At 39.4% G+C, this 14,172-nt stretch overlaps 1 protein-coding gene across 1 annotated transcript in view; it reads right to left on the bottom strand.

Annotated features, from left to right (window-relative positions):
• MOB1B (MOB kinase activator 1B) overlaps positions 1-14,172 on the bottom strand; it is a 43,078-nt gene that overhangs the window by 14,929 nt on the left and 13,977 nt on the right. Inside the window, exons 2-3 of the mRNA XM_085308852.1 lie at positions 4,831-4,997; positions 420-513 (exon numbers count right to left, since the gene is read on the bottom strand). Of these exons, the coding sequence (XP_085164978.1) occupies positions 420-513; positions 4,831-4,997 (261 nt within the window). The remainder of the gene's footprint in view (positions 1-419; positions 514-4,830; positions 4,998-14,172) is intronic.

Genomic DNA, 14,172 nt, shown 5'->3' with positions numbered 1-14,172 from the left:
TGACAGCATAGGGGATTTTTATTCAAACTGCTCAAAACTGTAGCTAAGTTTCTTTTTATAAAACTTATTGGAACACCTAAAAGAAATCACCCTAATTAAACACTTGCAGATAAAAGCTTCAAATTTGTATTTAGGAAGCTCTCGGTAACATATCTGAACTGAAAGAAAAGAACAAATTTGACAGTAGTGCTATTTCCCAGGCTAAATAAAAATAAATATGAGAAAATCCTTTCCTTCTCCACTTTCTTACAAAGCTTCAAGCTTTCTTCCTTCCTTGGGTAACAAGAGAAGGTATCCTTTCCACCCACAGAAGTTATCTTATATTCAGCATTTACAGAACTGAGCTAGTCTCCAGTTTTCACATGCAGAATAACCTCCAAAATTGCACATTCTCATTGATTTATAAACAATAATCTTACTTTGGGCCAGCAGACATCACAGGACAACTCTCCTCTGTGCAGAAGTCTGTAATGGTTCCATACAGCATATTGATCTGGTTGAAGAAGTCGACAGCTGTAAAGCATTTAAAATATCAATTATCACTCTGCAGGGTAATGGCAATGCAAACTTCCTGCAGCTTCAACTGCAAAACACACAATGCTGAAGATGAGCCTGTATTTTTTTTTTAATAATAATAAAAGCTTTGTTATGGCTTTTTAAGATATAATATAAAGGAAATGTGGAACATGACCACCAACTAACTTTCTTGAACATTCTCTGGCAAGAGCTATTGCACTTTTCACTGTAGCAAAATCTTCATTTCAGAGAGAAAGAAAACGAGCTATTTCCTCTTCCAAATGCTTGGTGCATTCTATTAGAATCCCAAATTCTACTGGCAAGTTTCTAATAAAACAAAGATTTTCAAGTATAAACTTTCCAAATAGAAAGAATTGTTCCTTACTAGCTGACACAAATGTCCCTCAGGCCTCATATCCCAAAAGACTTTAAAACACTGCACACAAGGAGAAGGAGAAGGGTGTATAGAAGGCATGACATAGTTAGTATCAAGTGAATTCTGTTCCTCAGATTATCAAYTCATTACCAATGAATGTGTTAGTCCACAACGTTTCCTCATTTTAAAACTATCCTTTTGGGCCTTGCTTTTGAGGTTTTTTCCTTAGGTTTTATTATATGTTTGAAAAAACTGTTCTCTTGGCTGAAGTTTTTTTAAACAGTCTACAGTTGACTACTGTAAACAGTTTTTATAAATTAGCTTTATCTCCCCTTAATGAATGCACCCCCTCACAACTGCTGGGAAGCACAGAGCACTACCAAGGTATTGATACGAAAGTTTTATCATTTCAAAATATTTTTCAAACAGTAGATGTCAGAGGTGAAATTTAAGAGAGACCAACAGGAAGCACTAGGAAGTAAAATTTAAACAAGGCAGGGTTAAGTTCTCACCACTAACTAAATGCATGACAAGGCTCCAGAGTAATAGTTGCACTAAATATTATTTCCCTTATCCTAGAATAAACAGCTGTCATAACTTCTGCTTCTGCATGAACACAAGTAATACAAACAGACAAGAACTTAAGATTGGTGGAATTGGCTTTAGTTTCCTTGTTTGTTCATTTTTATGCATGGATGAAATTTAGCAATCATATGAACATTCAGATCAAGTGTTGAGGAATCCAGCTCCTTTTATTTACCCACAGTGCCTTACAAATTTCACAACTACACCAGCATACCCTCAAGCTGAAAGGGACTATATGTAATATAAAAATGAGGTTAACGTCCTAATGCCCAGTTCATGCTACATTGCCCCTTACTCTTAAGAGCACTGGGCCTGCCACCTTGGACAACAGGAGCCCGTACAGCTAGAAGCTTCATTTGGCAGTCATGTCTGCAAGGTTAGTCCTGGTGGTGACGAACCGGYAGTCTGTCTGAGCTTGCAGCATGCCATATTCTCATACAATCAATCTGCAGAACATTGTGGAGTTAAGAGCAGCAATACACTCTTCTCGATCTGGTACTGAACCACAGGAAAGTCAGTGTTGTGGCTGCGACAGAACAGTCAAAACTATCTTGTGTTACTTGGTAGCCATCCCAAATCCATGTCCTTTACTTAAATCTACAGAGAAATACATGTCCTCTAATGAAAAGTAGGCCAACATCCTGAATTTCAGCACCATCAGATACCACGTACCATGAAAGGAAATAGAGTGATGAAAAGGGAGGGATAAATACTTAAGCTCCCCTCAGTGACTTTTCAAGAGAATAAACACTGAAGACTACATACACATCATGGCAGCGAATTACAGCTATTGTCCAGCAGATGCAGAATACAAGATACAACTGCGTCATGACACTTTCCTGGTATCAAAAAAGCAAGTAAACATTGGTAGGGCATGCACCCACTGGAGTTCATCTTCAGCAACAAACTCCCCTCCTCCTCTCAAAAAAGCAACAGCAGAAAATAGCAAAAGGAAAAACTGGAGAGGGTTGAGAAAAAAGTTACAGAGGATACGGACTTTTAAAGCTTATTCGGGCAGGGAGAGGAGGTATTTAACACAGTAAACACAGCAAGAAGCACTTATACACTGCTCTTATTTCTTAATTGTACAGAAAAACTGTTAATTAAGTTTCCATTTCCCATTTCCAAAAGAAAGCACAGCCCAACATTTGCCCCAAAGCAAGCATGTTCAAAAACCCACAGACTTTGACACAATGACTGATTATTGTGAAGCCCACTCTTGCAATTCTCAGAAGAGCAGGAGACATATCTCCCATCCGCCAAAGCCAGCAGTGTCTGACAAACATGAAAAATGTAAGCACCTCCTTTCCAAAATGTGCAATGCAGTACAGCGCCTGCATGCATTTCCATTTCCTCTTTTTACTCATGGTTCTGAAGTTTGTAGGGTTTAGTTTACCCTTTCTAAGTGCTTTTTTACTTGAAGAGTACACATTGGTGTATTTAAGAAATACTCCCATTTCTACCACCAAATATGTCTGTGTTTTCCAGACACTTTTTCACCTTCATCAATTCTAAAGTAATAGGGGTACTGTATTTCTGAAACTGATTTTAATATTTTTGAAATCAAGAGGATTTCAAATGAAACTAAGAAGAAACTGATGATACATTTCTTACCTTAGRATTCTTCAGTTTGAAAACACATACTTTAAAAATCCACATGTAGCCAACTCATTACCGAAAAACATCAGTAAGGCTATGGGTTGAGCAAGAATTAGAAAGGAGGAGAACATTTGTGCCTGCACTCTCAGTACATGAGGGACAAAACCAACCACCATAAGTAGTGCTTTTATTTACTTATTAGACACCTTGATCAATGGAAGAGGCTTAGAGTTACCATTAATTTATATTGGGAGTAGCAGAGGGATACTTTAAGTCAAGGAAGCAGCTGATCAAGCTGGTTAATCACTTCTAGGAAAAAAAGAAAAGCCCTCTCCCTCCCCCCCAGTTTGCTGCACTGAGGCATGGAAGATGATCATTTCATTAGAAAACACAGCTGTTAGCACAAGGCACTTTTGTCAAGTGCTTCACTGCCTTTCCCCACCCAGCTAATTTAGCAGTCAAATCTTTTGAGAAGGGAAAGAGACCACCGCCACACAGGAAAGAAAAGACACGGAATGAGAGACCACAAAAAGCAGAAGGTTGCAAGCAATATATGAAGGGTCCTTAGTAAAGCTTACTCATAAAAATGGGCTGGTTTTTCTTTAGACTGTTCTGCAAGGCAGTGTGAACTTTTTTTTTTTTTTAATTGAGAATGGTGTCAACAATTTCAACATTCYCTGCAAACAGTGGCAGCTCATATACCAGAGCACTACATGGCTAATTAAGAACTGGAAGGTAGAGGTCAATATGACAGTTTCACTTCCCAAACATGTCAAATAGCAAGCAGAAACAGAAAGAATCACATAAAATAAATAATTAGAAGACATTTATCTTGACTACAATTTATACTGCACTGCAGTGTACAATTAACATTGTACAATCAATAAAGTCAATTACACAAAAGACCAGAGAATAACCAGACTGGGCCCAGGGTTTGTGGAAAAATCCTGCACAGGATGATAGGACTTTCACTAATCCATTCTTTTAGGCCAGAAGAAAGGCAACAAATTCATGAAGCAGGGAGAGGAAGGAGGAGGAAACTTGCTAAAGCAATCAGAAAGCATTAATTTGGGCATCACTGTTTGGCCTGCCCYGGCTGAGAAAATGGAGCTATGAGAAACTGCCTTATGGGAAGTTGAAATAATCAAGTCAAAAATTTACCAGGGCAAAGGCTGACAACGTGGTAGAAGCAAAGCAAGGAACTAAATTTARGAATACTGCAAAGATCAACTTCTGTGTTTGCTATAGACAAAAGGAAAGCCAAGCCATACATATGACTGTAGTYTTAATGTGCTTCAGACTTGGTCCTCAGCATTTAGCTAAGGTAAGGTCTTAAGCTGGAACGCAGAGACTTGACTACACCATTGAGCAACAACCCTAGCAGGAAGAGCTAGACTAAACACGTTAAGAAGGCACTGACATGCCATTTTCTAAAAACAGCACTGGCATTTCTACCTCAGCATTTGTTTGTGAACAAGCGCTCAGACTTTAACCACTAAGAATAAGAATTATTTTGTTACTAGAAACATGTTTTTACCATATGGAGCATTAGGAGTTTTTGTCTCAGTGAGCCACTCTGCAGCTCTCAGCTCTAAACAAGAAGACATTCACCTCTCCCAACTGCAGCATAGTGCAGAGTGGTGTATGCAGGACAGAAGAGCCCACTACACTAGAAAGAAGTACACAGGTGTCCTTCAGCAAATGTCGGTCCACATTCAGTGTCCCCCTCACAAAAGATAGGTTAGCCAACTTACTGTTAACTGCAACCCATTCATTTAAGTCTTCACCCTCTGGAAGCATAACCGCCATTCGGAGATTACCACTTCCAAGCGTGGCTTCGGCATGTTTTAGCAGCTCGTACTGGTGAGACCCCTCTGGAATATTCTTCTTTGGTTTGAAGGTTTTAGAAGAGCGACTACCACTGCAAAAGGGAGAGCAAATATTTAGAGAACTTATGAGAAGGGAGAAGAAGAAGGAAGGAAGGAAGTACAACTGCAAGATTAGCATCAAACACTTTTCCTACTCCTCAAATTTCATGTAGAAAAGGAGTATTTAACAAAAACCAACACAAGTAAGTTTCAGAYGCCTTTACTTTTTTTTTTTTTTTTTTTTTTAAAAGCAATTAAATCACTCCCCACTAGCCAGTATTCTCAGCTAGGTCACTTACTGTTAAGGCAGCTGAACAACAGGGAATGCTTAGATACTCGTCTCTGTCTCTCTCACCAAATTGGCAAGACAGAACCAAAAAAAGTATTTAAATCCCCAGAATTTCAATAGTTACATTTCAAGAGCAATAGTCTTGCTAAATAAAAATCTTTAGCCTTAACAGTCATGAAGCTTGTCACCCTGATACAGGATACTGAGTAACAGAAAAACCCAGGTCCTTTCTAACACCTGCCTTCAAGAGACACAAAAAGTCATCACACATGCAGAAGATCAGCTGGTCCAGACTTCTCTCTTTTCAGATCAGCTATGGTGTGTTAAATAAGGTTACTATTAATTAACTGAAAATAAGCAGCTATTACCTGGAAAAGCACATGCTTTGGAATCTTACCTAATTCAAAACAGTATCTTAGCTGTTTACCACTGGTGCGTTAGATCCTAATAGTTGTGTCAAAAAGTTGGGGGGGGGGTTTAAACAGCAACACAAAATACACTTTACAAGTATCTGATGTTATTTAGGAACTTAGTTTTTAAATTGCAGTTGCTCAAAAATATGAAAACACTTTAGCTGAAAACCATCTTCCTAACTATAAATTTGTTTGGAAAACATGGACTGAATTAGGACTGAATTAGTAAAAAATTTAGATATTTGAACGTTAAACGATGACAGTGAACTCCAATAGCATATTAACCCTTAGTATGACAGAAACATGAGATGCACAGAACTCCAAAYATTTGCAGAAGAAAAGCGTCAGATAAGCCAATATTTGTGAATTTTTTCTTTTGGAAAAAGAAAACTGAAGAGACAGAAAGCAGTGAAACCCAGGCCACAGAATTTTCAATACAAACATTGCCCAATTTTCATTTCTTGTTACCAAGTATTTGCCAATTTTTCAACAGCTCTCCACACGATTGAATTTCTTTTATTTTCTTTTTTTTTTTCTTTTTTTCTTTTTTAAGTGGTACAAAAAACTGTTTTGGGGTAGAGGTGGAAGATAAGAGTGCTCCAGGGCTCACCTAGTGTTTAAACTGCATAATCAAACATGAAAGGGTTGTAGCTGATCTTTGGAGCAACTCATGGTCMCAGAAAACACTCCAAAAAACTTGTTTTTCATTTTGTTCCCCGCCACCACCACTCTGCWGCCTGATACAACATAAAATTAAAAAAATAAAATCACACATTTCTAAAATCCTAAATGCTAACGGATCTAGCAGAGACACTATCCACGCTAAAGAATATCAAAAATATTGTTCTTTCCAAGACACGTGACAGGTGATCAAGAGAACATACTGCATGCCAAGCATGTGACAACGTTATCTGCAGTTAATTAAGCCTCCATTTAAATCTTAACAAGAGCAGGGTAAGAAGAAAACATACTGAAATTGGAGATAAGTAACGAGCTTCCCAGGTTCTTTTGGAGAGGTAACATCTCCTTCCCTATAGGAGGATCCTTGGATACAGACCAGATGCCACAAAGCTGGCTGTTAGAGATCTAAGTGGTACTGATTCTACTCTGGCATTCCCTTGCCACAAAGCAGCATCATTTTTCCCAGGCCTCAAGAGCGATCCTGTTTTCTAACCCTCATTAAAAAGCACTTTGCCGGATTTAAAAGAATTGTTGGATGGTATAGAGGATTACGCACAGGACAGGGTATAATTCAGATGGATAGTAGGTGCTAGAACGGCACCGGACAGTGTCTACTACTAGTGTCTACTGCAATCAGCTACTAAATGCAWCTAGGAGCCAGAAGCAGGAAAATGTGTGGCTCCCAGATAGTCTGTTACAGGACACTTCTAACACGCACTCAGTCATTTGCATTTTACCCTAAGCAAGGACACCAGATTCAAACCTTAAATAAAATAATTGCATCCCAGTGGGAGTGAGAAGCTACAGCAGCTCAAGGAGCTCCCTTCCTTTCCCACCCCCCAGCCACCTGGCGTTTGTTGCCAAGTCAGGTTCAAACCAATCCAGAAGAAAAAGCAGCCGTTCACCTCCCCCATATAACTGACTGTTAGAGAAGCAGGTTTTTCTCTTCAGGAACACACACCCTTTATAGCCAAGATGCCAACAGAGGGAGTAAAAATACAATCTAAGACATTTGGCAATATGTCTGCATGGAGAGGGCTGACACAGGGTCATGTTCACAAGAGTAAGAGAGACAGGTACCATTATCTTTGCACGTGTGTTAATTTAAGCAGAAGAAAAACAGCCTAAGATGAAGACCAGCAACATCACTTTCTGACTTGCCCAGAAGATCTTGCTCTAACTGTGTATCTCAACCACTACGGAAACCAACTCCCAGTACCTTCACAAAAAGTAAGCCCAAAGTTTCCAAGCACTTAACCTCTCCAAAACTTAGCTAATTAATTCATTGCAAATGAGAAAAGAAAATAAAAGATTCACTTTTCCCCCTTTCTCTTCCCCCCAGCTTCTTACGTCAGCTGCTCTTTCAGAGAGCTGTTACTTAGATACAGCGAAGATGACTGAAAAACATAGCTACTGCAACTGGTCTGGTGCAGTTGCCTGAGGCAAGATCTATAAGCTCACTCTATAGACTGCTGGGTGGATGGAGCTCTGTRTGCCCGAGGAGAAAAGCTGCTCCATCAAGACAGAGGGAGAACTTACCACGAGGCTCTAGATTCAGAGAAGCCAGCAGTCAAAAATCTACCRTCAAAAGGGCAGCGCCCCACTTACAGCTTCAGCGCTAAGTCTTTGTTCAGCAGGAGGAGATGGAATAGGAACATACAAAGCAACAGCAGATGAAAGGTTTTTCCATAACTAAACCAAGCAAAGTTTTCTGTTGGTGTAATCAAAAGAAGCCAGCAGAGGTGCCAAGGATCTAGAACAAGGCCCAAGGAAAGCACGTGAAGAAAATTCCTAAAGAGCACTGTCTATTTTGAGAAAACTCAAGAATAAAGATTCACATTGTCCAGATCACAACCTTGCTAGATAATAAACAATGTCACTGCAGGCCTGTTGAATGTCTAGAGAGATCTTTTCTGGTCAAGGAAGCAGAGAAAGCATGACATGTTGGAAAGTCATTAGAAATCACTTAATCTCTGCTATCCTGTTTCCCATAAACAGGGAGTTTCTCCCCATAAGCTAACCAATCCCCAACCAAGAAACCAAGGTGCACAACAATTTGGTCTCATCAGCTCTTCCAAATAAGCCATCCCTTGCTTTTATACCTGTATTTGCCTCCACTATCTTTCTGATCATTACTTCTCTAATTCAACACAGCCATTCCTAAAACAGCAGGAAATGATCTTATGCAAAAGATAGTGAAGTGAGAAGACAGTCACCTTAGAAAGGAAAGTAACTAGGGCAAATCCAGGCTGCTGATCATCATGTGCTATGGAAATATCTGCAATTTTGGCAATAAATAATCAAAATTCCATGCGTTTGTGAAATTAACCATGCAAGAAGTCAGCCAACTGCATGTGACACTTCCTGATAGAGTTCAGAGACACAAGAATACAGCTTCTCCAAGCCAAAATCCTCATAGGATAAGTTTGCTTTGGGGCAGTCTAGTTGTAAATGCCTCTACAAACATGGTTTCAACTACTTTATTAGTCCAGAAGCTGTCCTGTTATTTAACCAACACCATCCTCTTTTATTTATATCTCGGCATCACAACTTTAATACCCCTTCAAATGCTTACCTTTATTAAGTAATCCTGCTTCCTCCCTAAATCCTGAACACAACAGCCTTTGTCTTATTCTTGCTTTCTTATACTATGATTGCCAAACCTGAACTGAACACCTTATAATAAATAAATAAATAAATAAAATCACTTTTTAAGTTAGTATGTCAAGCTGGTTTGTATGAAACAGATTTAGAAAGTCTTATTGCTCCGAGTCTATTGCCTCAACTATCTGTACATTTTAAAAGTTTTRTTTGGTAGCCATTCAATTCACATAGTAATACATGTCTTCATGAAGTACGACATTTGATTTTCATATATATTTCGTAATAGAATTAGTTATATCTGTGGACTRTTTTTTTCCTGAGAGTTTAAAATGCTCAGAGGTAGTAGGTAGCACCTGCCTTTCCCTGTTAGTCCCTGAACTCTCCTTCAGTTTCAAAATGTTATATTATTGCAGAAGTGGAAGGGGACAGTAAATCTCCCTGAAACACCACACTGAAGATTTCGTTTCCTTAGACATTAAAAGGACATGAAATAGAGAAAACATAGYGTCATCTTCTGAAGTTGTCAAAATCAAATTTCTATTCTTCCAAAAGTAACTGACTTCCCCCAAAATTCATGCAATTCCAAGGATATTTAGCTCACTTCACTCCCACACTCAACAGTTCTAGAAAATTGTGCCCTTCTATTTTTACAGGTAAGTGCAWTTACAGAAGTGCCAGATGCAGTTTGATTTAACACTAAATCAGGCAATGTGGTTAAAGTAATTACTCGTTCAGTCGAGCTGAGCCTCAAAGGCTCGCTAGGAAGCCACATCTCTGAGCCACAAGCACTTCCCACTGTCGGAATCCCACATGCCACTTCGCCTCACAAAGACGTCACCACACGCCTGTAAGCAAAAACACAAAACTTCCTCTAAAGCTGTAATTTTATTTAGTCATCTGCTGACAGGGAGGGTTTTAGTGACACAGATTCTGCAGCCTGGTCCATGTTAGGTTTGCAGAATCTCATCTCCAGAAGAAAAGAGAATTCTTGGGCATCTTGCTTACACCACACTTGCCTAGATGCCCAAACAAACCCAGTCCAGCTTCAAATTCAACACTGGCAAACCTTTAAAAAACAAAGAAACTAAATGTCCAGCCAAAGCTCTTGCTATATTTCCTTTTAACTGGAGGAAAGAAGCCTCAGAAGAGAAATCCCTACTTACATTTCCTACTCTTAAGGGAAGCACTTCAGCTGGCTTGGTTTGGACCTCCTCGCACAAAAGATACCTTGAACACTTCAGTCTTCCACTGAAGCCTTTTACCTATTTCTGTAAGGCTTGTTGCATATCCATGGAAATACGAATTAAAACAGAGAACTTTAAAAGTCCTTATGCAYAGAACAAAAACCTTACAGCTTGTTCTCACCAAGAGCTAACTTACCTACTGTTGTACTGCTGTGTATAGTCCATACTCAAAAGCAAAAACCTGGTCCTGAATCTAGTGTGCTTCCTGATCCAGCATACTGATGCCTGTCAGAGTCCAAACACTGCCTTCACAGAGGCTGCCAACCTATCCATGCCGCAGCCTCCTTACATCCTAAATCACTGAAATTTTGACAATACTCCACTGTCTTCCCCAAATTCTTCCTTTATGAAAAGACTAGAACAGGTTACCCCATAATTCAATGACAAYGCATTAGAGTATCTCAGACTAGTGTAATGCTTACAAAATGCCCAGAAACCCTACTGCATTGCTGGGAAAACGGAAGAAGGGAAAGAGGAGATATCACACAGCAGAAGGTGCAAAAGAATCTGATAATCCTTCCCACCCACCCTGCATAACTAATTGTGCATCACATACAAAGTAGACATGTTTTACAAGACATAATGATCTCATTTTAAAATATCACAAGTATTTAACTTCCACGGAAGGTAGAGAACACTACTTTTCCAATCTGTTACAGGCTACATGGAGGCTCAAGAGCACATTGCTACAAGTGCTATAAATCACATCATGCAACACTCATGAGTGGACTGTTTTGTCAAATGCTGGGAAGAACAGAAACTTGCCCTGAGGAAGAATAAACAGAATATACTGTAATAGCATCTGTTTCAGGATGCACCTGATACATACATTCTTCTCAACTGTATAAACAACTAAGGCCATGGGATATCAACTTTATTTCTTTCCTTAGGGGAATGTYCACATAACTAACTTCGCAAGTATGGCTACATGACTCAACGCCTGGAAAGTGTGTTCACCACCACGGTCCAACTGAAGCAAGTCTCTTAAAATAGCTTTTTAAACCAGCATTTGGAGGTGCTCGAGAGATTCTGAAAAAGCAGAACTCACACGGAACATTTACCTGGTGCATGGAAACTTTTAGTATTTCAGAACCTGCTTTCTCATCTTCAAAGGCCTTTACAAGCATTAATTAATTCTTGTGAAGTATCTTTGAAGTAGGTATCATTAGCATCTTGTTATATACAGGGAAGCTGAGGTAGAGACTCATTGCCAAAGACCAACAAGTAAGTTTATCAGAGATATCCTCAAAATTTAGTTCCGTATCTCCTTGTCTCCTTTCTCCTGCTGTAACTCTTTTTAAACCCTGATATACAGAAACACTGTGAGGTGGGAACTAAGCACCAGAAAAGCAAGCATTTCCAGCCTTCAAACAATAGTATTGGACTTCAAGTTATAACATCATGCTAAGGTTAGACYGACTGGAGTACGACCATGCTGGTTTCCTAGAGCCAAAATACCAACATAAAAATTAAAATAAAAGCTCCAGCTACATTTTAGAAACCAAATTAATATTCCAGCCCCTAAAAGTTTTTTTCTCCATGACAATCAAAGCATCAGGAGGACAATAGGAAAAATTAAATAGTACATGTTCAAAATCTACACTGACAAGRTTTAACTTGAGCGTTTCTATTTATAACACTGAGTAGTCACAACATTTCTCTTCTGAAGAGAGAAGGTGTGTGAGCCAGGCATCACATCTCAGTTCTTACAATATCAGAAGTCAATAATTTTTCAATCTAATTCCCGCTCATTAAAATAAGCCTGTCTCATCAGTTCTGTTTAATTTGGAGGTGACAATCCAATGCAAGTATTCAGCAGGCAAGTACTCCACAATTTTGCATTCCTTTGAAGCGCCACTATGCAGCAGGTTTAGGAAAAACAACATAACAATCAAYATCCAAAAGAAAAAAGACAGTAACGAAGCTTCAATCCCTTGTTCGCAGAGGTTATAGTGGAGCTAGCCAGGAAAGTGAGCCATTTTGCCGTTTTGACCCCAGGACCATACAGCATCCAAAAGGATAAGAAAATCCAGGGCCTAGCTGTGGACACCTGTACACAATTTCYGGAATGCAGTTCTACTCCCTAACGCTACTTTTCGTTAAGGTAACCATGAAACCCCATGAACATGGCAGGCTAACAGCTCCAAATGAGATATGACGCTGTCCATCCAGCCAACTCAGATTCAGAAGACTGGAGGTGCTCCAACACAGTACGATACTGGCTTACAACTGAACATTAGAAAKTATGTGAAGACTGTTCAACACAGTCTAAGAGCTAAAAGTCAACAAGYGTATGTATAAATAGAGCATGTGCAAGTGTGGAAGTGAATAGCTCTCACCTAGARAAAGGTCTGTGTGTGTAAAATTCTTCAGATAACTGTCACGGTATGATTCTGGACAGTAATAAAAGCAACATGCTTCTAGAGAACATTCCCATCTAACAAAAATAACTTCAAAACTTTTTTATATTAAAAAAAAAACAGTTAAGCTGTAGTGAGCACAACTGTCCTCACTGGCAGGGAAACAGGCTTTGCCARTATCACAAACCAAACCAAAACAGACAAGTCTGGGGATTAGCTAAGAACTGCCAGCTCCTCACAAAACATAGCTGGTCTCCCAAAAATCTAAGGTAGTGCTTGGAAATCAATTCCAGGACTAGATATTTCTTTTCTAATCACAGGAAGAATGGGTTGTGTCAACTTGAAAAAAAAAATTCTTGGACACATGGTCTATTGGTAAAGAATATATGTTGCTTATTGTTTACCAACCTTGTTGTAGTAAACAATAACTGAAAATATTTTCATCAACAGCACACAGATGATGCTTCCCAGGTTGGCTATTATGAGATGTGAGAATAACCTAGACTGTAATTACAGGTAATTAATCCAGGTACATTAGACAAATATCAAGGTTAAAAATGGTGAAATTAGGGGGCCTACAAAATGCCCCTTTCCAAAGCTAATACTACATTCGTAACTGAGAGGCCTCCTCTTTATTAAGGAATGTCCTTTACCCCTTCTTGTAACATACCTATTGCCTACCAAAGTCACAGTCAGTTGCCACGGCTACAAAAGACTGATCTCATGCTTCATAACCCGAGGAAGAAGAGCCAAGTTTCTTCTTTCCAGATTTCAGCATGCTCCTTCTGTAGCACTGTAATTAGGGAAGCTTTATAAAGCATCTTCAGGAACAAGTATCAGATCTTGCCAAAATAATAATTAGGCTTCCAGATATTTTTTATGCAAACCTATTTCCATCACATTTCCATGGTAGCTCTTGCTCCCTCCAAAATGGGACTGCTTGCTAAGCTGAGCTTTCAGTTCAGATGCTTGACTCACTTGACTCTTCACTGCAAGGAAGGGAGCTTTGTTTCCAACTTCTAATGACACACTCTCTCCACCCTTACGCTGGCAACCAGCCTGGCCACACCTTCCCCTTGGCCAGACGCCCGGAAGGTCAGGGAAAGCTGCAGCTCCCACCTGCGCAAAAGGCCTTGCTGGAGGAGCAGGAGCTTCTCCCCTCCGATCCCCTCAAACACGCTTCCACTGAGCAAAGCCATGCTGCCCACAACAGCCATTAGTGTTGCCAATCTGGTGTTTCTTCTTAAAAGCCCCAGATTCTTGAACTTGCAAAATTAACAAGAAATTCAAATTTGAAGAAAAAAAAAATCCCAAGGTAACAGCTGAGAACCACAGCTTTCCTCAACAGGTAGGGTGTCATTTCAGAAGAGAAAAGAAGGGAAAAGTTTAGTTTCAAACATCATAATTACTTAAAAATAGCCACAAGCATAGTGAAACTTTTGGATTTATGTATCTCAAAAGAAAGTATCACAGACCAGGGCTGTTCAAGACAAAATCCTGATTTTTCAGCAAGTGAGATTGCCCATGTTGGCAAAGCAACATGGGTTATTCTTAAAACAAGTGCTTCTTCGGATGTCTGGAAATGGGGTGTCTACAAATCCAGACAAAAGCTCGAATCTCACTTCTTTCTTTTCAGT

Source organism: Rhea americana, unplaced genomic scaffold, assembly GCF_003343005.1.
Source record: "Rhea americana isolate MKP2758 unplaced genomic scaffold, rheAme1 scaffold_284, whole genome shotgun sequence".
Lineage (NCBI taxonomy): Eukaryota > Metazoa > Chordata > Aves > Rheiformes > Rheidae > Rhea > Rhea americana.
This window is presented reverse-complemented; position numbering and strand designations above follow the sequence as displayed.